At 42.5% G+C, this 25,272-nt stretch overlaps 1 protein-coding gene across 3 annotated transcripts in view; it reads right to left on the bottom strand.

The window, feature by feature from the left end:
• Positions 1–25,272, bottom strand: part of wdhd1 (WD repeat and HMG-box DNA binding protein 1) — a 43,813-nt gene that overhangs the window by 2,294 nt on the left and 16,247 nt on the right. For 2 of the 3 annotated variants that reach the window (XM_024436797.2, XM_024436798.2), the window contains exons 10-25: positions 21,473–21,632; positions 20,914–21,100; positions 15,621–15,799; positions 15,150–15,334; positions 14,487–14,728; positions 14,164–14,301; positions 12,026–12,182; positions 11,248–11,362; positions 10,312–10,443; positions 9,678–9,901; positions 9,043–9,182; positions 5,180–5,239; positions 3,837–3,868; positions 3,510–3,689; positions 3,157–3,293; positions 2,619–2,754 (exon numbers count right to left, since the gene is read on the bottom strand). In XM_024436797.2, coding sequence (XP_024292565.1) covers positions 2,619–2,754; positions 3,157–3,293; positions 3,510–3,689; positions 3,837–3,868; positions 5,180–5,239; positions 9,043–9,182; positions 9,678–9,901; positions 10,312–10,443; positions 11,248–11,362; positions 12,026–12,182; positions 14,164–14,301; positions 14,487–14,728; positions 15,150–15,334; positions 15,621–15,799; positions 20,914–21,100; positions 21,473–21,632 — 2,404 coding nt within the window. The remainder of the gene's footprint in view (positions 1–2,618; positions 2,755–3,156; positions 3,294–3,509; positions 3,690–3,836; positions 3,869–5,179; positions 5,240–9,042; positions 9,183–9,677; positions 9,902–10,311; positions 10,444–11,247; positions 11,363–12,025; positions 12,183–14,163; positions 14,302–14,486; positions 14,729–15,149; positions 15,335–15,620; positions 15,800–20,913; positions 21,101–21,472; positions 21,633–25,272) is intronic. The other variant, XM_024436799.2, reaches the window with a different exon arrangement.

Raw genomic sequence — 25,272 nt, 5'->3', positions numbered from 1 at the left:
GGGGTGGCTTATGGCTTAGGTCCTGGATGGCAGGAAGCACTACCCTCTGTAGCACCTGATGCAGAGCAGTTGCCATACCAGGCAGTGATGCAACCGGTCAGGATGCTCTCGATGGTGCAGCTGTATAACTTTGAGGATTTGGGGACCCATGCCAAATCTTTTCAGTCTCCTCTTCACGATTGTCTTGGTGTGTTTGGACCATGATAGTTCGCTAGTGATGTGGACACCAAGGAGCTTAAAACTCTCGACCCGCTCCACTACAGCCCCGTCGATGATAATGGGTGCCTGTTCAGCCCTCCTTTTCCTGTAGTCCACGATCAGCTCCTTTGTCTTGCTCACACTGAGGGGGAGGTTGTTGTCCTGGCACCACACTGCCAGGTCTCGGACCTCCTCCCTATAGGCGGTCACATCGTTGTCGGTGATCAGGCCTATGATGGTGGTGGAGGGAGTCGTGTTTGGCCACGTAGTCGTGGGTGAACAGGGAGTACAGGAGGGGGCTAAGTACACACCCCTGAGGGGCCCCCATGTTGAGGATCAGCGTGGCAGACGTGTTGTTGCCTACCCTTACCACCTGGTGGCCGTCCGTCGGGTAGATCGACAACTCAGAGTTTTAGATGTAGAAGAGGAGCATCACAGCTTCCTAACAATACCAACAAAAATAGCACTGGTAGTCAGCGATACTGAGGTTTCCAAATATTAACATTAACCACTTTCTGATCGACTTTAATAATGGACTGCTCAAATCATCACCAAAACCTCAGTCACACCAGTTGTTAAAGCACACCGTCTGGAATGTAAACCCAACCATTTAGGTATTCGGTTCCAAGCCAGCAGATTGAGGAGCAGTTTGTTTGCAGCATGCAGTGTCTGCCTTCTAGCACTGTTTCATATGCTTTCAACACTTTGGTTACCATTGGAACCCCATTCCATTTGACATATGTCGCAACGGACTAAATATATTGACCAATCTTGTGGAATATATGATGGATACGCCACAGTGAATAGTGTTGTTGTGTATGTGTGTATGTATAAGCCCACACCAACACAGATGGGCATAAGTCTGTATACAGCCTGGGGTTAAGGGAGCGTTAGCCTGGGAATGGTAATTATCACTCATTCCAACGCGTTAATGGAGGGGTTTCGGTGAGGACCACTGACAGCGACAAGAGGGTTCTTTCATTCCATCACCTCCCGGGCAATTCTACATTTACAATATAAAACCACACCATTTTGACAGGTTGTCTTAAAGGCTTTATTTAATGGCATGGTCTTTTGGAAAAAATATTGTATTTGAGGAATTTCAATACTGTACATGCTGCAGTAAAAAATTAACTTGTGTTGTACAGGTTTTTATTTTAAATTTAACTAGGCAAGTCAGTTAAGAACCAATTATTATTTACAATGAAGGCCTACCCCGACCAAACCCTCCCCTAACCCAGACGACGCTGGGCCAATTGTGCACCGCCCTATGGGACTCCCGATCACGGCCGGTTGTGATACCGAACCATGGCTCGAAACAGGGTCTGTAGTGATGTGCCTTAGACCGCTGCGCCACTAGTGAGCCGGTTAAGCAGCTTCTAGCCTTCTAGCAATGTTTTTGGAATTTCCTTTCAACTTAGACAACCAAGTGAGAAGAGTTCCTTACTAATTAGTGAACTTAATTCAACAATCAAGTACAAGGGTCGAACAAAAACCCGCAGAGACTTGGCCCTCCATGGAATGAGTTTGACACGTGATGTAGATGAAGGGGCAGAGACAATTGAGACATGGATTGGGTATGTGTGCTATTCAGAGAGTGAATGGGCAAGACAAAAGATTTAAGTGGCTTTGAACGTGGAATGGTAGTAGGTGCCAGGCGCACCGGAATTAGTATGTCAAGAACTGCAACGCTGCTGGGTTTTTCACGTGCAACAGTTTCCCGTGTGTAATCAATAATGGGTCACCACCAAAAGGTCATCCAGCAAACTTGACATACCAGTCGGCCATTGGAGTCAACATGGGCCAGCCTTCCTGTGGAACGCTTTCGACACCTTGTAGAGTCCATGCCCCACGAATTGAGGGCAAAAGTATGTGTGTATGGGGGGGAGATGAGAGGAGACTTCAATAAATACAGGGGGATTTTGGATGAACTGTATGTGTTTGATAAATAAGAAGTATCTAAAGGGGCATTTCTGCCTTGTCACATGGGAATAAGGGGTCTTTCTTGTGGGATAAAGATGCTTCATCACTTTTAGAGTGCGCTTGTTAAGTATTTGGGCAGTAAAAAAAAAAGATGGGCTCTATACTCCAGCAATTTCGATTTGAGATCAAATATTGAATATTAAGCACAAAAACAGATTGTCACCAAAGATTTGGGTGTATTTTCATTCATACATTTTCAACAGTGTGTTTTGGGTCTTGTATTGCTAAAATTTGACGCTCCGCCATCACAATGAGTCTGGAGGCATTTTCTTGTACGCGCGCAGAGTAGATGTTACTGAACACTTGATTAGAACCAGGTCATTTGAATACACCACATTAATCAAGTAGATAAATAATCTCTCTCACAGACAAAAGTGTCATAGCACCACGTGTTAATTAAGGAAGCACACACACACAAGGTGTGTAAGGTGTCTTACCAGCCGATCGTCTGCAGACAGGGTCCTGAAGCGGCCAATGGCCTCCTTGATGACATCCGTCTCCTCCAGATCGGGGTTGTCAGCCAGGATGATCCTCCTATTATCCTCCAGCCACAGCTGGAAGCCCGACTTGTGCCTGACATACACACCTTACATTAATTGTCGTACACGTAGTCTCATTCACTCTGCACCAGTTTCCATTATGGGCTCAATACACTCTACGCACAAAAGTACCTCAAACTACATAGAGAGCGACGCAAACGGAACGCCGTCGCTCCATTTAGAATGGAATGAAGGTGGCCTGTGTGGTTCCAGCGGTTCCAGCCACTGGACACATGTAAGCCAGAGGGCATTGGTTCAAATCTGGCCCACTCACCCCATACATTCAACACTCTTCAATAAAGCAAAATAATTCAAGGAGTGGAACTGCCCCACTGATTAATAATGAATAATAAAATGTGAAGACCTTTTCCCCCCCGTTATAATTTGCATACATCTTCTCCGGTGATTGTGATTTTGAACAGTACTCATTACTCACTTCTTATTCTCAACATTTTCTGCTGGTGAGGCTGGAGGCGGTGCCTCGGTCTGTTTCAGCCTACACACTGCCGGCTCCTCCACTGCTTTCTTATTGGCTGCTTTGGGAGTGTTCATGTGCAGCAGTGTAGACTGGGTCTGCAGAAGACAACAGCGTGTTTAAGTCACCAGCAGTCCAATGCATTGCACCGTAATGCTTATGTCAACACTGTCAAACATGTAAAACGCTGTAATACTCAGAACCATTTATTCAGATTCAGATCCATTTATTCCCACACAACCTAAAGGTTGGTGGTATTTGATCACTCACTCTCCTAACATTTCTTAAGCTTCTATCTGACTATTGTGTTGTACCTTGGTCTTGGGTCTGGGAGCCAGAGGCTTAAGGAAAGGTGTTTTGTTCAGTTTCCCCGTGGAGCCGGAGCTGCTCAGCAGAGCAGTGGGCTTCTTGCTGGACAACATCATGCTGTCCAGGACGTTTGTCACCCTGTTCTGACCCCCCGCCGAACCAGACCTCCCTAACCCGCTGCTCACCTGAGGTCAAAACCCAAGTATGATGGGTCACATGTTATATATTTAACACATTCAATAGATACTTAAGCAAGAAAATGACACTTCCTTTCTAGTAAGGGGTCTCTCTCAATATTGGTTTAACCCGCCCCAAAAGCACAAGTGAATTACCTTGAAAGGGTTCACACGTCCTTCTTTGCTTACTGTAAGGAAGGAAAGAAGGCTAATGTCACGTATAACAACAGTCATTGCCAAGTATATTCTTGGTGTTTGTTAACAAGCGCTTCCCTTAGGTTGTCTTAGGCAAGGTTCAGGGCACCCCAAAGGGACTTCCTGGAAGCCCCAACATTTAAACTAAAAAGTGTCTAGATGGGGTGCAACAGACTTAAGAGTGTGTGTAGCATACAACTATGTGTTTATGTACCCATTGGGAACACTTTGTGGCGAAATCTGCACGGAGCCTTCACCGTGCACTGCCACTTTAAGAGCGCATGAGCAGTAAGGAAGGAGGAAATAAAGAGCTCATTCAGCTCTTTGGGGAGGAGCTCTTGGGTGGCGCGACAGTTTGATTGTGTGTGCTGTGCTGCAGAAGTTTTGTTTTCAGCGTTTGTAGTTTAAAAAGTATTTAACTCAATCATCCGTGTGATCGCTCTAGATCGTGATTGTTTGGGACCGCGCCTGTTATGGATCGCATGGATTAGTAGCAACATTGTTGCGAAGCTTTAACATACAAACCATCGGACAGTCAGACAGTACACCAGCACGCCTGAAGACCACAGCTAAGATTTCTCTTTCTCTTCCCTCTCGTTCCAGTGCTTTACCCTGCAACAGACCCTCTATTTTTCCAATGCACTTCCCCTTGAAGTTCATTAGAGCTGGACTATTATTGCTCTGCCAGAAGTATTTGGATGGACATTTTAGTTAAAAGGGAGGTTGCTTGCAAGTTGTGTATTGTTATGTGAACTGTATTGAGGTGAGGTGTACTAATGACATGTAGCCGAGAAGACTGTGGACATTTTTAAGGCCTTTGTTGTGTTGCTGAACACCCCCCCACATTCATACCCTCTGCACTCATCCACTAGAAAATAATACAGATTATTGCAAATCCTGTTTATGACGGTGTTCGTTCTTGTATGAAGTTGCTGTTGAATTGCTCTGCCATTATTAGTATTAGTATTATTGTATGAGGTATTCTTGTTGGGGTTACCCCTGTGCTGTGATGTGGGTTTTATATGGTGTGTATTCTCTCTTCTCTCCACTGGCTATCTGGTAAACAGCCTACACTCTAGGCAGTCTCTTCTGCTGATGTGTGTGGGTCTGGTAGTGGTACTCTCTCTATTCTACTCTTTCTTTCGGCATGGTTAATACCTGCCTGGCGCCCGAACAAAATCTTTCTTTACCCCTCTCTAATAAATACCGCTACAACTTGATTTTAGATTCATAAGGATGGCAGTGGACCATTGACTAGTGTATCCAGGAGAACTGAATGGCATTCCATGAATGCGTGTGCTCACCAGGTTTGGGAGAAGGTTTCTCAGGTGATGCAGCAGTCCCTTTAGCGAAAGGATTTAGACCTACAGGGTAAAGACAAGACAGAGATTTTTATACAACAATGCACATAAACTCTATGTAAACAAGCCTGAAGTTTACTGCCTTAAATTGTGTTTAAAAACGCAATGCAGACCTGCGAACCGTGACATTTTTTTTATGACTACCACTTCAGTGCGGCACCACTGGACCCCATGACAGAACATGTGCGACACCCACACTGCTCATTTTTATGCTGATGATACTGTTAGTTATTTACTGTTGTGCCTCGTCTCTTACAAAAGCTTCCCAGAACTTGCAGACTGCTATACCTTGTGTCAATTGAAGCTTATCCTCAATACTGACAAAACTAATGGTGTTTTCTAAATCAAGAAATAGACCTCTGAATCTTTCACCTATTACTACCTGTCAGGGCAATGAGATTGAGACTAACCTCATAAATATCTTGCCATTTTAATTGATGATGGCCTATTTTAAGTTGCACATTCAACAACTTACAAAAAAATTGAAGCTGAAATTGGGATTTTATATTAGGAATAAGACCTGTTTTTCATTTTGAAGCCAGAAGGAGGCAAGTATCAGCTACATTTCTGCCTTTACTAGACTAAGGGGATATTTTATATATGAATACTTTCGCTCAGTGTTTGAGATCAATTGACACCCTTTACCATGGCGCTTTGAGATTTATTTTAAACTGCAAAATTCTTACGCACCACTGCACTTTGTATACCAGGGTTGGCTGGCCTTCTCTAGTCACTAGTAGGCTCAGTCACTGGGTATACTTTTATTTACAAAGCCATTTTGGGTTTACTACCTTTTTATTTGGGCATTTTTATTGTTCAGAAATGTGGTGGGTACTCTTCGTTCGCTGGACTTCATCCTGCTAGCTGTTCCAAATGTCTGAACTGAATTTGGTAAAAGGGCTTTTATGTACTCTGCGCCATCATCTTGGTGCGCCTTGCAAAATACTTTTAAACTGGGAGAACCCGATTGGTATTTTTAAATCACTGATGAATGATCTTGATACTGATTCCCTGACCTTTCAATGTTTTTAATTTGCTGTTTTATGATTTTGTTATACTCTTGTGAATTCTGTTTTTTATTAGATTACATGTAGATTTAAATGTTGTTTGTCTGTAATTTTGTAATGACTTGGTGCTGCCTATCTTGGCTAGGACGCTCTTGAAAAAGAGATTTCAAACCTCAATGAGCACTTCCTGGTTAAATAAAATAAATAAAAAATCTAAAATGCACATTATTTTTGCCTAATAATGCTGTTGGCCGAACACTGACTCAGTAGAAATGGTAGGCTATAGACTGTTGTGGGTACTTGGTAATTGGCTGCTCTTCAGTAGCTAACTAGAAATATATGTTTAAAATGTACACGTGTGTAATCCTTAGTCCAAAAACAAATAGCTAATAAAATAGCTATTATAGCCAAGACACTGCCTACAATAGCAGCCAATGTGTGGTGTTCAAGGTAGGTCTACATTCCATGAGACTTCTGAAAACATTATGCAGGGCTTGATACTGCAGGGCAGAGGTCTGCGATGGACCGATTTCCTCATTCCACCCGCAAGCGCAGCTTTTCATACCGCATTTTACACATATGTGACGCAACTCAAAATGCGTAATAATAACCCAAGAAATAGGTTCAATTTACCAGAGATTCTCATATGGCCCATTATATTAGGCTATCGGTATTCCTGGGCTATATCAGCCAATATGCTAGATGTAGTTTAAAGAGAGCAGAGTTGGAGAGACTTGCACTTTCTCCTGAGCTACGTTTTAGAGCCTACCTTTAAGTTTAGAATTGGCTCATTCAGCCACCCTCATCTCCCATGTAACTATCCCCTGGGTCGTTGCTGCAAATGAGAATGTGTTCTCAGTCAACTTACCTGGTAAAATAAGGGTTAAACATTTTTATTATAATAATATTCAGACAAGACAAATATGGGTGATCAATATTTATTTCTAGACAATGTAGTAAACTATAGCCTAAATCATATCTAGGAAGAACATTTCCTTGGAAATAATACTGCCCTGTGCTTCTCCACACACGCATAGGCTATAGCCTACTCTATTTAATTGAGACCACACGTACACCTGATCTCGCACGTGTGGCAACTGAACTTGAAGCAGCAAGAATGATGAAAGCAAACACTTGCACTTTTTCTTGAGCTACATATAGGAAATAGCCTACCTTTTAGGAGGACAATTTGCATGCAGAGACAAGTAAACGGGTAATCAATCATTTAAAAAATATTTTTTATAAATGAAATGCTCGCTCACCATGGTAGCCTGTGTGCGCGTTGTGCCTTTTCCTTTCCTCTCATTTTTTGATTATACCTCGACTCACATTGGTTGAGCGGCCTCCACTTCTTTCCATTATCAATATTTAAAGACACTGTAAAAAACTATAGTTTAATAATATTTAAGTTAATTTCCTTGGAAAGGTGCTAACTAGGAGAGGAGAGGTAGGATACTGAATTTAAAGCAGCAGATTTCTGAGTGTGTGAATAATGCGACATGATGATAATGTAATAATGATGATAATGTGCTTTTAATACAATAGGTAGCCTGATGCGAACAAAGCAGAAAGATGACCGTTTCCAAATAATGTGCAGGACAGTTAAAATATTTTAATCTGAAAGGTGTCTGTGTGACTGCCCGTTCCCACCTGCAGCAGGAAAAATGCAGACCGCACCGCAATGATCCCTGTTGGGACTCGCAGGTCTCACAGGCATCCGCAGGAATGCAACCCTGATATAATCTGTTTAGTCACTTGTCCTTCAGACAAGAGGTGACTGAAAATGTTGTATTAGATGCAAGAATGCCACATTTTTTTTTATTCCCATACCATTATTATTACAAAGAATCAGACAAAAATACCCTCTGCCGATTGGCCTCTTAGCTTATTCAAGCCCGTCTCAAAATACAACACTGCCCCTTTTAAAAGAGCTCTTTACCTGACTCACATTTCAGAGGTCTAGAAATGTATGCCTACATGTTTTCTGCTCTTGTAGCAAGCAATCACTCCCCCATCGCTGACCGGAAACTTTACATAATAACTTACTAACTAGCAAAGAACATGACCAAATGTACACACACGGCAACGTCATTTATCACTCGTGCCTGTCAATGCAATAGAGTCCTCATCCGATGCACTCTGCCTAATCTTTAACAGTCTAACATAACCTTCTGTGAAGGACTGTATTAGCGGGACAACTCTCGTCGCCATGTCTGTTTCCATCCAGGCATCCATCTCAAATGTTTCCTATCAATGCACTCGCGACTACTACCGTTGCGTAGCTCTAAGCATGTGCAGGCAAGAAATTGTTCTTGCTTGGTTATAGTTGACCAAACGCTGTACCTAACTACCGTCGTAGTAATGATGCCTTAGCTAAAGAGACAACTAGGAAATAGTGGTTGTGCTTAACACATACAATTTTGGAAAATGTATTTGGCAAAACAGTTTGTTCTCCATTTTCCTCACATCAGTGTTAACGGACAAAGTGGTGCACCTCAAACCAGCTTGAGGGAGGAAAACAGTACTACGACTACGTGGGGTGAGCGGGAGCTAGAGATTTTTTGTCCTCGGATTGGCTCAGCGCCAACTTCAGACAGTTGAGTCAAAAACCATGTGTCAACTAGAAGCCTATTCTTTGCGTATTTTGAGGTAGTTTTTCGTACCGTGTACTTTGACCTCAAATTGCATGCATGGTACACAAAATGCGTGCAGGTTGGCAGGTCTGCAAATGGAAGAAACTGTGAAGGATGTTGATTGTTTTGACATGCAGGAGATGGGAGAGGGATTCCCTCGACTTACCTTGTCTTTTGCTCTCTGCTACATCCCCTTCATCCATATGTTCTTCCTGACCCTGCTCTTCATCCACCACTTCCTCCTGTGCTTGTCTGTGGCTGCTGTGTTGGCGATCTGCACCCATCTCACTGCTGCTCTGGCTGTACCTGGAATAACAAACAGATATTATCATGAATCCCAACATAAGGAATTATCTACACAGAATTTGATCTCAACTCATTCAAGTTAGTCTCAGAACAGATTTTTGGTGCTTCATGCAAATTATTAGGGCGGTGTTCAGTTGGGAGAAAACATTTTTAAACAAAGTGAAACTGAGTTTCTATACAAATTTCCCCAGTAAGAACAGATGGTCATTTTCCGTTTCGCTAGTTTGCCCTACTGAACATGACCAGTTGGTCATGCCCAGGTACACACTTAAATGTATTGGTTCCTATGTTCAAACAAGGATACCAACCCTCACACACTGCTAAGCCAGTTTCAACCAACGCATCCCAACATAATCTTAAAACCAAAAATGTTTTTGATTTATGATCACTTCTTCTATCAACCATGTTATTTTGTCATTTTATTTATGTGACAACCACCAACATATGGTATGTATGTTTTCAAACATACAATAACACAAACACAAATGTACTTACCCAGTGTTCCGTCTGGTGTACTGGAGTGGCTCCTCCTCTTCCTCCTCCTGGGGCTCCTCCCCCTGCAGCTGATTGGCCTTCTCCAGGGCCAGATCGCTGAGGCGCTGGGCCAGGGCCATGCGGCGGGACCGCGAGGCGTAGCGGATGGCCAGGGTCACTACGTTCTGGGTCATCAGCTCGGCCAGCTCCACGGAGCGGAACTCCCTTTCCAGCTTACACGACAGCTGCAGATTGAAACACCCAATGTATGGATAACTAATCACAGTTAATACAGTAATTTAACCAAGGTATTTTACTAAGGTAACACATACATTTGGTATGCATTCCAAAATGTTGGTTTTAATTTGGAACCTTTGCCTCACATCACGCCTGTGTGTAGGACTTATTTTGATGTGAGGACCCAATGCTGAGGAAAAGTATTTTCAATAATCCTTTCCTGTGAATATGCCTGTAATTTTGTGCTGAAGCAAATCCCCCAAAGTCCCAACAAAATAAATTACAATTCTGTTGCTCTGGAAAGGTTTATGAGATATCCAATGTAAACAATTCCAAATTCTAATCCCAAACTAGGCTATGGGATCTAAGGAGGGTTTCCAGGCTCGGTGGACCCATGAGTTGCTGCTACTGTACTCACGGCAAACATCTTCATGAGCAGCTCCTGCTGTTCTTTCTGGGCTTGGCTCTGGCCTTCCTCGTCAATCTCATAGCCACTGGACGACAGGAAGCCGTAGTGGTTGTGGAGGAGCACCGAGCGCCAGTACTGCTCCTGGAAGGAGAGAGAGGGACAGAGACAGTGAGTCTCAGGTACCTACCAAAATAAAGGAAACACTTGAGTAAATGAAGGTTCTGGCAGCTCTTATGGTGTGGGTTGCATTTCCCTGGCATGGTTTAGGTCCACTCAACCGCTTAAGAGAGCAAGGTAAACACCAATAAATACACATTCTGAGTGATCAACTTCAACCTATGGTGAATCATTTTTATCCTGATTGGAGTGGTCTCTTCCAGGATGACAAAGCCCCCATCCACAGGGTAAGGAATGGTTTGATGAGCACGAAAACAATGTAAACAATATGCCTTGGCCATCTCAGTAACCAGATCTCAACCCAATAGAACACTTATGGGAGATTCTGGAGTGGCGCCTGAGACAGCGTTTTCCACCACCATCAACAACATACAAAATGATGGAATTTCACAAGTAAGAATGGTGTCGCATCCCTCCAATAGAGTTCCAGACACTTGTAGAATCTATACCAAGGCGCATTGAACTAGTTCTGGTGGCTCAACACCCAATAAGACACTATGTTGGAATTTCCTTTATTTTGTTACCCACATGTGTATGTAATGTATACAGGGTCATATATCAAAGAGATATTCAAGGACATTTCTGTTTAAAGGCTATTTGCAGGTTCTAAATAGCTGCAATGGTAGCTCAAGCAACCCAATAGATCAACTATAAAGCTCTAGGTAGGCAGTGTCTCTCCAAAGGCTGAGCTGACTAGAATAGCAGAGCATAGCATGGGCTGTATATGTTGGCCTTACTGACCTCCATCGGGCCCTTAGCCTTACTGACCTCCATCTGGCCCTTCTCTGTGGTGGTCTGACAGAGGGGCAGCTTGAAGGGAAGGACGGCCACAGCAGGCCTGGGCAACGTGGGGGGATACCGGGACCCTTTACATGGGATACACCTGGAGGAAAGAAGATGAAGAGATGGATTAATTATAGAATTTACACAACCTCTTCCTTTTCTATTATCGGGTCTTTAAGGGCCAGAGTCCTGTTTTTCATTCTCTCTCCATCTCATCAGGGCAATCAGTGACATACATTGATTAATTAGCTACCAGGTAGAAAAGAAAACAACGTGGCCTAGGGTGGTCTACCAGTCTAAGCCGCTGCCCCTGGCACACGTACAGTACTAGTCAAGTTTGGACACACCTACTCATTCAAGGGTTTTTCTTTATTTGTATTATTTTCTACATTGTAGAATAATAGTGAAGACAAACTATAAAACACATATGGGATCACGTAGTAACCAAAAATGTGCTAAACAAATCAAAATATATATTATATTCTTCAAAGTAGCCACCCTTTGCCTTGATGACAGCTTTGCACTCTTGGCATTGTCTCAACCAGCTGCATGAGGTAGTCACCTGGAATGCATTTCAATTAACAGGTGTGTCTTGTTAAAAGTTTATTTGTGGAATTTATTTCCTTATTAATGCCTTTGAGCCAATCAGTTGTGCTGTCACAAGGTAGGGGTGGTATACAGAAGATACCCCTATTTGGTAAAAGACCAATTCCATATTATAGCAAGAACAGCTCAAATATGCAAAGAGAAACAACCACTTTACCTGAGCTGCTGGGGGTTCTCATGCACTCCAACCATCCAGTAGTGGTCTGACTTGCCCTTGCAGTTATCCCTGGTGTTACACACAGGTGTCCACATGTTTCCCAAGGAGCGGTTTAGCAGGCGCACCACACCCTCAGAATCAATGAAGCATGGGGTTCCTGGAAAACAAGTGATGAATAAGTGATGTGCAAGAGATTGTTAGAATGAAGATGGCTCTGTACACTGATCAGTTTGGTGTTTTCCCCACTGATGGTTAAGGTAAGGATCTGGGGAAAGCAGGCTGATCCTAGATCTGTGCCTAGGGCTGTTGCGGTGATCGTATTAGCGGTACACCGGCAGTCATGAGTCATGGACATGCTTCGTCTTTGGTAATACCCAACTTGGAAACGACTCAGTTGAACAGCAGGTTGAAAAGGAGTGTAGAACATGGTCATTGTAGATGTTTCAAAGCCTAACACAATGAAATGGACAGCTTTCTAAGGTGATGATTAATTCAAAACACCCATATGCATATTAGAGCTTACAGCATGCATACACATAGACTTATGAGCCCAAACCCGAAAAAATTATCTGAATTAAAATTATGGTTGAGCTGTTATACAGTACATAGACTACCGCATATTATGCATGGTAGAAAAACAAAACAAAACTGATTTATGATGTCTATGATAGATAATTGGTATAGCCTTTGATTGTCGACTGTATTATTATGCATACTGGATGGACTGGTTACCTTATGCTACATTCCAAAATGTCTATCCATGACTCTGGGAGAGAACGTTTAGCCCTAGGCCATGCTGTTGGTTCAGGGTTGGAGAGCCCATGGCATACAGAGTTTGGGCAAAATGTCACCTTTCACACAGCGAGAGCATGCTCCTCAAAAAGTGGTTGATGAGTGGAGTGAAATTAGTGTTCTTCTATTTCTTAGCTGCTCATATTAATTTGATGATCCTCTATAAAACCGAAGTAGCCTACCAATCATTAAAAAACGGACGCAAAAATACAAAATATGCATGTGTGAATAGCTGCATGCATGAACCAGACATATAAATTCTGGCTATAATCAAAGCCTACTTTAGACCAGTCATCACAACGTCAGCCATCTACCATATTTTGCCGACCCAACGTAAAGTCCCTAATAGAAAACTTACTTGCATGACTTCTATAAACTGCATTGCTGAACATCATATAGGCTACCCGCGTGCTCTCAACACAGTTACTGTAGGCAATCTCCATGTCACATTCACAAATCTCCAAACTATCTTTGTGGAACTGGCAGAGGCTCAAAATGTAAACTGCAGCTACTCGCTGTTAACAAAATGACTCGTACATTGTGTCCAGACACGCTTGAGGAAATAGACATTTGAAACATCATGGGAAAATAATAAAAAGGAGGGCACAGGCTTGACTCACCAGATTCCCCGGGACTTGATCAACCGCGGTGCTATCCATGGTGCTATATCTCCGCTACTAGGCCTATTTGCTTGTCGGTTTGTTTAGCAGAGAATCGGATATGTTCCCCGTGACAAAGTCACCACAATAAGCAGTAAAGTAAAAACAGCCACAACCTTCCAAATTCCCCCTGATAGCCAGGTGCAAGGGGAGAGAAAAGGCCTGACTTCTTTCAGCCAAAGGTAAGCTAAAACAAATGTAATTTTCAATAAGCTGTAGGTTAATAACCTCATAATATTGTAGGTCTACATTCAAACTAGGCTACATCAACAAATTGTGTGTTGACTTTGACAGAACTTTGAGTTGATTAAATTGTGACAAATACAACAAGAAACCATAAACCCGATTCCTGTCCATATTTCTCCATTTACAGTGGTGTAATTATGTCCGATTTTCTTTGCTGGTATTATTTGCTTTTAAAAGCATTTCTGGTTTGAACAGGAATACCGGGATATTGTTGTAATTTTCTCGGGAAGGAAAATGTGTAGACTTCTGGGAAAATATTAAGCCCTAATCCTTACCTTAACCATCAGTGTGGAAAACGCCAAACTGATCTTAGGTCAATGTACAGACTCAACTTCATTCTACAATCTTTTGCACATCACTTTCAAAGAGTTTCCCGTTTGGTGTCTACTGAACACGGCCCAACAGCAGCTAGCATTTGAGAGGAGGTGTGGCCTGACTCACCCTCGGCTGTGAAGCCTAACCATGAAAGGTGAGATTTGCGGGAGAGGGGGAGGGGCTCCCCGTGGATGACCTGCCGCCTCTTCTGTCCAAACTGCAGCAGCTGGACCCCTAGGGCCTGTTCTCCATCAAACCCTGTGCCTGAGGACAGACAAACACGGTTAGATACGCCTTCTCAGAAGTAGAGCTACATTGCCCATCATACCCGTCATTATGCTTCTAAGAGGATTGGGACTCTGTTTAGCATCTGATGCTTGTTTTCTCTGTGCATTAGTATGCGTGTAGGTCCGTCTGTGTGTGACAGCACACATGCACACGTGTCCTACCTCGGTGGTAGACGACGAGCAGTTGCTCCCCATGCCCAGCAATGCAGACCACGGGTCCGGGCAGGCTGAACAGCTCCCTCTGCACCCCTCCGATGGAGAAAAGGCGCAGAATGAGGGCACTGGTGGCAGCCGCCGCCCAGCCCTGGCCCAGGCATAGGGCCTGCACATCCTCCCCCTTGGGCAGATCCACCATCCACTCCTTGTTGGTGTCCCACGATGAGAAGTGAAGGCACTGGAGCTTACTGTGGAGGGGAAGGAGGGAGGGGAGAGAGAGATACAGTGAAGCGGCTTAGGTTCCATTTGAAAAAAAATGGGTAATCAATTTCAGTGTCTTCGCTAGATTGTGGTGCCAATACAAAGGGGTCTTTCACGAGAGACTTGGGAATATCGAAATTGATTTCCCTTTTTAATCCTTCAAGATGCAAAGTTGGTCGAGAACCAGTTTGGCTAATAAAACTCAGACAAGGCTTTTGTGGGAAAATATCCCCAGAAACATGAATAGCTAATATCTAAATGTCCCAGTTAAGGCCATTAAAAACTTCACGCAAACAGAATGTCGTATGCAGTCCGTTCTAAAAGCCACACAAAAGTATGTGGAAATACGTGTGAAAAAGATGATCTGTCTGCTTGAAGTGTGTAGCGGCCTATAGATATGTGGTCTACCTGGCGAGCTCGTCAGTGCCGGGGCAGGCAAGCAGCACAGCCTCCTGGGAGAGGTCTGCCACGGTGTGGCCCAGGGAGTTGGTGAGGTGCATTGCATGGTGCACGGCTGTGTCGTGGAACTCCACATCAATGGCGTTGTCCTGGTCATCATTGTAGCCGCGCACAATTCCCACCGAGTTCCACATCTGACAGAAGGTGTACAGAATACATTATCTCTGGGTTAGACAGCTTTGTGGATAACTCACTTAGACTACTTTTGAGGTCTGAAACCATCCGACAAACAAGTTGATTTTTGGATTGCAATGTTCCTTTAATAGGGCATGTAAGTACATCTCTAGAAAATTTATGAAACTTATTATTTCCTATATTTATACAAAACCATCAACTTTAAAAAATAATACAACCTGGAACATCATTAATATAAACCTTTCAGGCAAGAGTAAAGTCTGAGTTGTGTGGGCTGGCTCTCACCATGAAGCGGTGCATGAGGTGTGCCGGGGTGGAGCCTGGCTGGAAAGCCTTCTGTGGTGGGGTGGGCATTGGCCCGTCATAGACAGGCCAGAGGGGAGCAGCCGCGGCAGCGGGGGGCACTATGGCGCTGTCATCGTCATCAACAAACTTATCCAGCCCCTGTTTGAGCGAGCCTGTGTCTGTGGTAAATGGGAACACATGCAATACAGCTCAGTGATGCTCAAATGTTTAAGTGATCCCAGTCTTGAATTAGGATGACAAGGAAAGATAAATTAATGTACTTGTTAATAAGATTCAAGACTACTAGTAAAATTGATGTGATGTATTTTTTCTCAGTGACAATTCCCACAATTAAATGAATGGTGAAACTGCCACGTCCGTTTAGGATATTACAACAACAAAAAAATAAGTTAATACAAACAACAAACACATTTTCCTTCCCCCTAAGACATCATTGCACTGGATTAGAACAGAATATGTACTGCAATATTTTTTCCCTGCTGCTCAACTCCATTTTATCAACAAAACAATAACAAAAGGGCTGGGGGCAGTGGTAACATTTCCACTAATGCGGATTCCACCTTTAAATTTTATGGCAAAGCCCTCATTGGATACTTTCAATGTCACATGCACAAGTACAGTGAATATGCCTTTCTTGCCAACTCAAAACCCAACGATGAAATAACAATGTATTACTAGAAAAAAAACATAAGAAATATGAAATACATAAAGTAAGTAAGAGCACTATATACAGGAAATATTTCAATTCAGTTCCAATACCATATTTACATGTGCGGTGATACTGGAGTGATGAGGTAGATATGTATAGGGTTAAGGGGACTAGGCAAAAGGATATAAAATAAACAGATTAGCAGCAGCTTGCATGTGAGCGGGTGTGCGAAAGTGTAGAGCCAGTATAAATGTGCATATTATGTGTGAGTGAGCAAATGATGGAGTGACTGTTTGTGTGTGTGTTGGATTGACAGTGTGTGTGAAAGTGTAGGGACCTGTGAGTGTGAATAGAGACAAGAGAATAGAGAGCAAATATTGAAATAAAAGGTCAATGAAGATACGAAGTAAACTCTGTATGTGTAGCTATTTTGTTAACTATTTATCAGTCATATTGCTTGGGAATAGAAGCTGTTCAACAGCTTCAACTGAGGGTTCTTATAACTCTATTGTGTCTGTGTGAACTGAAAGCGGACCTCGGAGATTTACGATGTCTTTGGGTGATACCACATTCCAGAGCATGAGTTAAAACTTGTTGGGGATAGGGGGCAGTATTTTCACTTTGGATGAATTGTGCCCATAGTGAACTGCATCCTACTCTGTCCTAGATTGCTAATATATGCATATTATTATTACTATTGGATAGAAAACACTCTGAAGTTTCTAAAACTGTTCGAATTATGTCTGAGTATAACAGAACTCATAGGCCAGGCAATCTTCCAAACAGGAAGTGAAATTCTAAATGTGGGTCAAATTTGACATCATCGCCCCTTCCCTTCCAAATAAGATATGGATCTGTTAGCACTTCCTATGCCTTCCACTAGATGTCCTCATTCAGTAGAACGTGGAATGGAGCCTCTGGTGTGAACTTTGACCGAATGGGAGGGGAATGAGTCACTGTCCTGGCAGAATGCAATTTCCCTGTGGCGCAATTGTCTGATTGTCACCATCATTCCATTTGGCTGCAGATGAAAACGTATGATCCGGTTGGAACGTTATTGGATATATATGAAAATAACATCCTGAAGATTGATTCTCTACTTAGTTTGACCAGTTTATTCGACCTGGAATATATCTTTTTGAAGTTTTCGTCCGAGTTCGCCTGGACCAGCGTCAGCTTTTGGGCACGTGAGCTGAAAAAGCTAGCAAATGCAGCTAATTGGACACTAGTATTGGACATTATGGAACAAAACAACAATTTATTGTGGAACTAGGACTCCTTTCATCAGAATGCAGTGCAAGATCATCAAATATGTAAGGGAATATTTATGATGTCATTTCGTATTTCTTTTGACACCAACATGGCGGAGAAATATATTTACGTCTGAGCGCTGTCTCAGATTATTGCATGGTAGGCTTTTTTCATAACGTTTAAAAAAAATCTGACACAGCGGTTGCATTAAGAACCAGTGTATCTTTAATTATATGTAGACCATGTATCTTTCGTCAAAGTTTATGATGAGTATTTCTGTTATCTGGCGAAGCTACCTATAATTCCTCTGGATATTTTGGAGGCATTTCTGAACATGGCGTCAATGTAAACCGAGATTTGTGGATATAAATATGCATATTATCGAACAAAACATAAATGTATTGTGTAACATGTCATATGAGTGTCATCTGATGAAGATTATCAAAAGGTTTGTGATTCATTTTATCTCTAATTTGGCTTTTGTGTCTATCTTTGGCTGGAAAAAATGGCTGTGTTTTTCTTTTGATTTGGTGGTGGTCTAACATAAATATATGTTGTGTTTTCGCTGTAAAACATTTTTTTTTAAATCAGACATGGGTAGATTAACAAGATGTTTATCTTTCATTTGCTGTATTGGACTTGTTAATGTGTGAAAGTAAAATATTTCTAAAGAATATTTTTGAATTCCCTGCGCCACCTTTTCAGCTGAATGGGGGGTGAGTTCCCCTTGGGGAACACCTTGCCATAACAGGTTTTTAATGTTTCTGTTCTATATGGTACCAGGGAGAGATGGCTCAGGGCCAGACTCTGGTTTCTACACAATGAGAACAATTTTTAAGACAGATACTGTCTGAATTATAAGCATCTTTCATACAAATCTTAACCTTGTGACCCATTCCATACATCTGTTGTTCGTCATGTAGACTGAAGGGGGCGTATCTTTGCTATAAAAATACCTTTGTCTTGGGGCTCTTAACGAATCATCATTCGTCAACCTGCCATCACTCAATCGATTCACTTTGTGTGTGTTGTATTGACCAGCTCCCTTATTAATAAGTGAATAAAGATTTAGTTGAAATATTTGTGTGATATGTTTGTCTCTCCTCATTTGATAGTAAAAGAAATTAACCACCACAGAGAGGCACTGTGTCTCACTTTTTATTGATCTCTAAGGCTTTTGATACAGTTGATCACGCTATACTGAGGCAGATTGTCAAGCGTGGGTCTTTCTGAGCATGCAGTTGCATGGTTTGCTAACTATCTGTCTGATAAGCCCATCAAATTGAGTGCACCATCTCTGTTAAATTGTCTGTCTAATGCTGTGCCCCTGGGCTTTGTACTTGGTCCTCTCTTATTCACTATTTATATAAATAATTTAGACAAATTGGTAAAATACGCAACCTTCCTTTTATGCTGATGATACTGTTATTTATTGTTGTGCCTCGTCTCTCACAAAAGCTTTTCAGAATTTGCAAACTGCTTTTTGTACTGTTCAACATACCTTGTGTCAATTGAAGCTTATCCCCAAAAAGCAAAATGGTGTTTTCTAAAGCAAGAAAAATACCTTTCACCTATTACTACCGGTCAGGGCAATGAGATTGAGGCGGTAACCTCATAAATATCTTTGAATTTTAATTGATGGCGGCCTCTTTTAAATTGCATATTCAACAAATTACAAATTTAAGCTGAAGTAGGGATATTATTTTAGGAATAAGGCCTGTTTTTCCTTTTGAAGCCAGGAGGCTAGTATCAGCTACATTTATGCCTATATTAGACTATGGTGATATTTGAGAACAATTGACACCCTTTACCATGGTGCATTGAGATTATTTTAAAATGTAAAACCCTTACGCTCCACTGCACTTTATATACCAGGGCTGGCTGGCCTTCTCTAGTCACTCGTAGGCTCAGTCACTGGTATACATTCATTTACAAAGCCATTTTGTGTTTACTACCATTTTAATGTGGTGGGTACTCATCCTAAATGAATTTGGTAAAAGGGCTTTATGTACTCTGCACCATCGGCTTGAAACGTCTTACAAAATAGTTTTCAACTTGAAGAACTAAACTCATTGACAAAGGATTTTGAGGCTGATTCCTTGGCCTGTCAATGTTTTTTAATTTGCTGTTTTAAGTTGTTATACTTCTGCGATTTCTAGGTTTTTAACTAGATAACTTGTAGTTTTTCATGTCCGTCTAATTGTGTAATGACTTGGTGCTGCCCATCTTGGCCAGGACGCTCAATGAGCCCTTCCGGGTTAAATAAAAGGTTAAATAAATAAATAAATACAAATAAATCGTTGGGCAGAGCACAGTTGGGTCTTCCTTTGTAATCTGTAATGGACTGGAGCCCCTGCCACATGCGGTGGGTGTCGGAGCCTGTGTAATATGATTCCACCATATTCCTATATTGTCCTTTTGCTCATTTTTTGCTCCACGACTGTGGAGGTCATAGCAGGCCTTCTTGTACTTATTCCGGTCTACGATCGTAGCATCAGGGTGCTCTGTGTGCGGTAGCCCTGCCCTTTAGTTTAGCGCCAAACTCAGTGTTAATCTAGGGCTTTTGAATGGGAAAGGCGCGAACCCTCACCGTGGGTACAACTTTACCAATGCATTTTTTTCGAATGAAGCCGGTGATGGAGGTAGCAAAGCAGTCCTGTAGCATACCCTCTGATTCTGGTGACCATTTCTCAACAGAGTGAATCATGGGTACTTTCTGTTTCAGCTTCTGCTTGTAAACAGGAAGCAAGAGTACAGAGGTCATGATCAGATTTACCAAATGGCGAACGAGGGAGGGCCTTGTATACTTGCTTGTGGGTAGACTAGCAGTGGTCTAGGACTATCACCCCTAGTGGCATTGGAGATGTGTTGATGGAAGTTGGGCATCAAATTAAAATCGCCAGCAACCAGAAAGGTAGCCTCCGGGTGTAGGGTTTCCTGCTTGTTTATAGCCGTGTACAGTTCGTTAAGCGCCAGCTTGTTATTTTTATTGTCCTGAGGTGGAATGTATACAGCAGTCACAATAACAGCTGAAAACTCCCTTGGGAATTAGAAGGGTCGGCATTTGACAATCAGGTATTCCAAGACAGGCGAAGAGTGGGTCGACACTTCCACTGCACTGGAATTAGCACACCAGTTGGGAGTTCATGAAGAGGCAAACCCCTTGCAAGACAGAGTCTTGGAAAGGGCCACATATCTGAAGAGAATATTTAATGAATGAAATACTGTAGCCATGCATGGTTTACTGCAGTGTTTGGTTTTATCTAAATGAAACCCAGAGGTGTATTTATCAGCTCAAACAATTGCTGTTATAGAAGACGAGCCAGCTATGATACTTTGATCAGCTATGTACGATGCACATCGCTTTCTCACCTAGTGAGTTCTCGTCGTCGAGGAAGGCACTCCTGTTCCGTGCTCGCCCCGTCGCAGGTATGAGGTCGTCGTCATCGTCCTCGTCCCCGGGGTTCTTGGCGGGTGAACATGTGCCCTCGCTGATACCCTCGTCCATGGGTCTGTCGTCATCGTCGTCGAAAAGGTCATTGTAGCTGGCTGGAGCCTGCTAGAGTAGAATAAACCTCACTCCTAATGTTATTGGGAAAGACAACCTGTTCTCAATGACTTACTAACCTGGTTCAATCAAGGTTTAAAAATAACAGAACTGTGGAATGGACCTCAAGATCTCTATTAAAATAGAGGTGAACGAAGCAAAGAAACATGGCAAATAATAATTGCATCAACGTTGACCCTAGCTCTGTAGACTAAGCAGATCGAGCAGAACATGAACTGGTCCAAGAAGACCATGTTTGGGGTCAATTCGGCAAACAAACAAGACAGTGTTAAAGTGTACCGATCCCAATATTGGTTAGAAGTGAGTTAGCAGTGGCACATTTGGGTGGGATGGAGAAGCCTCCATGTAAGACCAGAGACTCACCTTGGTCGTAGTGGAAGAAGCCGTAGTGGAGGAAGAAGAGGATGAAGAGGAGAGCCCATCCAGCACGCCAAGACAGCCCTCTGTGTCGGTGTAGGCTATTTGACCGCCCAAGGGATGCCAAGCTAGTCCACACACGGTGTAGCCCTTCTCATGCGTCTGCCTACCAAATGGACAAAAAAATCCATGTCAGTGGATTCAACTTTCAAATACTTGAGCATCGGATTTAGTTCTACCTGGAGTGTCAGATGTGTGGTGTGGGTGGGAGAGCGATTGGTACTAGGGATGTTAACGGTTAACCTTTAAATAGGAAAATACATTTGATCGATAATGCTTATCAGTCTATAAATAATTTGCATAATTCAATTGGCACTTGTGTATTTTTGTTAGTCGTCATGTATCTCATTTATCAGACGCGCACAGCATACAGAGAACGTAGTTTGAGGAGTGGAATAGCCTATCACAGATCAGACAGCACAAGAGCACCTCTTCAAAAAGCTGGTACTGGAGTGAAACGTGCTTTTACAAGGCCAGTCATTGCCCATTGTGCAACAATAGCTGCTTTATTACAGGAGAATGTTCAATAATTGGCTATAACCTTTTGACTGTAAGATGATAGAAACATGCAACAATAGCAAGCCTATTAAAGTGGACCAGAGTTTTAGCAACATGAAATCTTATTAAAATATGTTCTTATTTACCCCCTGGAAGAATCACAGTATCTGACAAGTGAGCACTTAGGTCATTTTCATGTTCCCATAAATTCATAGACTGTTTGAGAACAACATATAATAGCAAGGCATTTGTGAAAATTCCAGAGCAATATATATTTAAAAAAATATATAATAATAAAAAACGGGAAAGTGGCCGTGCGTTTGGACAATTAATAGACATTGCAGTAAATAAAACATCTTGTCCAGGACCGGAGTCTATGCAGACCGGTGAACAGGAGGGAACATTAGATAAACCCTTTCAAAACTTTCCGGGCTAGTTGGCCGTCAGAATTGCACTGATAAACGATGGGGAATAGTAGCCCGCTCGTCTTCTGCAGATTGCCCGTTTGGACAACTGTAACGGGAACTTGACGGCCCACCCATTTGATCGATGCCAAATACATTTGATTGACAACTATGAGATATGCTAACTGTGGTTAACAGTTGTTCAAGTTCAGCATAGCTAGCAAGCAAATTGAGTCACATTTCTTGCTAGCAATAAAATTAAATGACAACTGCATCTCTAGCTGTAGCCACCGAAAAACGATAGGAGGGGAAAAAGTCACTCACCCACTCCTCCAACGACAAAACTTCCGTGTTTTTTAGCTTGCTAAATAAATAGCTACATAAATAGATATGTTAGCCCATGTGTGTCAAACTCAAATCAGCACACAGGCCATATAGAAAAAGCACAATGAATTTGTGAACCAGACATAGCCTAGGAAAAAACATGAAACTGCAGCCCAAACTGGCCATTGTTTAATTACAAAAAATATGGCCCTTTTATAATGCCCACATGATGCTGTATATAGAATTAACATATTAAAACAAAAGCAGATAATATTTGCAGGTCTGTATAATATGCTTCTACCATAATCAAAAAGTAATTTTATAACTCCAAATAGGTTGTTGTAACATTTAAACATATTTTGCATTGCATGGCTCACCGGATCGGTTGAATGCAGCATTGCTGTATGGTGCACTCAAAATCAGTGAAGGCTGCTGAGGGGAGAACGGCTCATAAGGACGGAATGGAGTTAATGGAATGGTATCAAACACATGAAAACGATGTTTTCGATACCATTCCATTCTAGCTTTATTATGAGCAATTCTCCCCTCAGCAGCCTCCACTGCTCAAAATGTATTGTAGTTGAGCAGCCAGCCTAGGCTACTGCAAAACGTTGCTGTAATAGGCCTACATGTTTCTTCTTTGCATGGTGTTTTGTCGCAGGTTTTTTTTTTGGTTGTTCATTTGCACACTTTAAAAAACCAAAGCCAGACTGCAACATTTTAGTAGCTTAGTTTGAACTGTGGCATTTGTCTGTACACTTTCCCTCTGCTGCACGCTGTAAACGGCACACACGAAAGCAGCGCAATTGAAGTTGAATTCAATGATGGGAGCGCATCAGACTGTTATTTCATAAAGTAGATGACTCAACTGTTGACTCATTTATACCACATACTGGGGAGCCAGGCCCAGCCAATCAGAATGAGTTTTTCCCCACGAAAAAAGCTTTATTACAGACAGAAATTCTCCTCAGTTTCATCAGCTGTCCAGGTAGCTGGTCTCAGACGATCCCGCTGGTGAAGAAGCCAGATGTGGAGGTCCTGGGCTGGCGTGATTACATGTGGTCTGCGGTTGTGATGTACTGCCAAATTCTTTAAATGACGTTGGAAGAGAAATTAACATTCAAATCTCTGGCAACAGCTCTGGTGGACATTCCTGCAGTCAGCATGTCAATTGCACACTCCCTCAAAACCTGAGACATCTGTGGCATTGTGTTGTGTGACAAAACTGCACTTCTTAGAGTGGCCTATTATTGTCCCCAGCACAAGGTGCACCTGTGTAAAGATCACGCTGTTTAATCAGCTTCTCGATATTAAGGGCCTTGGTCAGGAATGTGACCAAAAACCTGATGGTCACACTGACAGAGCTCCAGAGTTCCTCTGTGGAGAAGGGAAAACCTTCCATAAGGACAACCATCTCTGCAGCACTCCACCAATAAGGCATTTATGGTACTGTGGCCAGATGGAAGCCACTCCTCAGTAAAAGGCACAACAGCCCACTTGGAGTTTACCAAATGGCACCTAAAGACTCTCAGCCCACGAGAAACAGGATTCTCTGGTCTGATGAAACCAAGATGAAACTATTTGGCATGAATGCCAAGCGTCACGTCTGGAAGAAACCTGCCACCATCCCTACAGTGAAGCATGGTGGTGGAAGCATCATGCTGTGGGGATATTTTTCAGCAGCAGGGACTGGGAGACTAGTCAGGATCGAGGGAAAGACAAATGGAGCAAAGTAGAGAGAGATTATTGATGAAAAGCTGCTCCAGAGCGCTCAGGACCTCAGACTGGGGCAAAGGTTCACTTTCCAACAGAGCAACAACCCTAAGCACAGAGCCAAGACAACGCAGGAGTGGCTTCGGGAAAAAAAGTCTCTGTATGTCCTTGAGTGTCCCAGCTAGAACCGGGACTTGAACTAGATCAAACATCTCTGGAGACCTGAAAATAGCTGTCCAGCGATTCTCCCCATCCAACCTGACAAAGCTTGAGAGGATCTGCAGAGAAGAATGTGAGAAACTCCCTAAATACAGGTGTGCCAAGCTTGCAGCGTCATACCCAAGAAGGCTTGAAGCTGTAATTGCTGCCAAAGGTGCTTAAAGTACTGAGTAAATTGTCTGAATATTTATGTAAATGTGATGTTTTTTTAGTTAATACCTTTGCAAAAATGTCTAAAAACCTGTTTTGCTTTGTCATTATGGGGTATTGTGTGTAGATTGAGGGGGAAAAACGATTTTATCCACTTTAGAATAAGGCTGTAACATAGCAAAACGTGGGGGGGGGGAAATCAGGGGGTCTGAACACTTTCCAAATGCACTGTAAACAAATGTGTACACAAAAATTGAACATTTCAGGGACATGGGACCAACACGTTACATGTTGCGTTGCTATTTTTGTTTAGTATAAGGAACTGTCAGTTCCGCTTTAAACTCTTAATGAAAAATGTCCTTTCCTTGTATGCATGCATAGATGTAATATTACAGTTTGGAAAAAGTTAACCGTTTGTTGACCGGTTAGTCGGCACCA

Source organism: Oncorhynchus tshawytscha, linkage group LG11, assembly GCF_018296145.1.
Source record: "Oncorhynchus tshawytscha isolate Ot180627B linkage group LG11, Otsh_v2.0, whole genome shotgun sequence".
Classification (NCBI taxonomy): domain Eukaryota; kingdom Metazoa; phylum Chordata; class Actinopteri; order Salmoniformes; family Salmonidae; genus Oncorhynchus; species Oncorhynchus tshawytscha.
The sequence above is the reverse complement of the archived record's forward strand: the minus strand, read 5'-3'. Positions and strand labels throughout refer to the sequence as shown.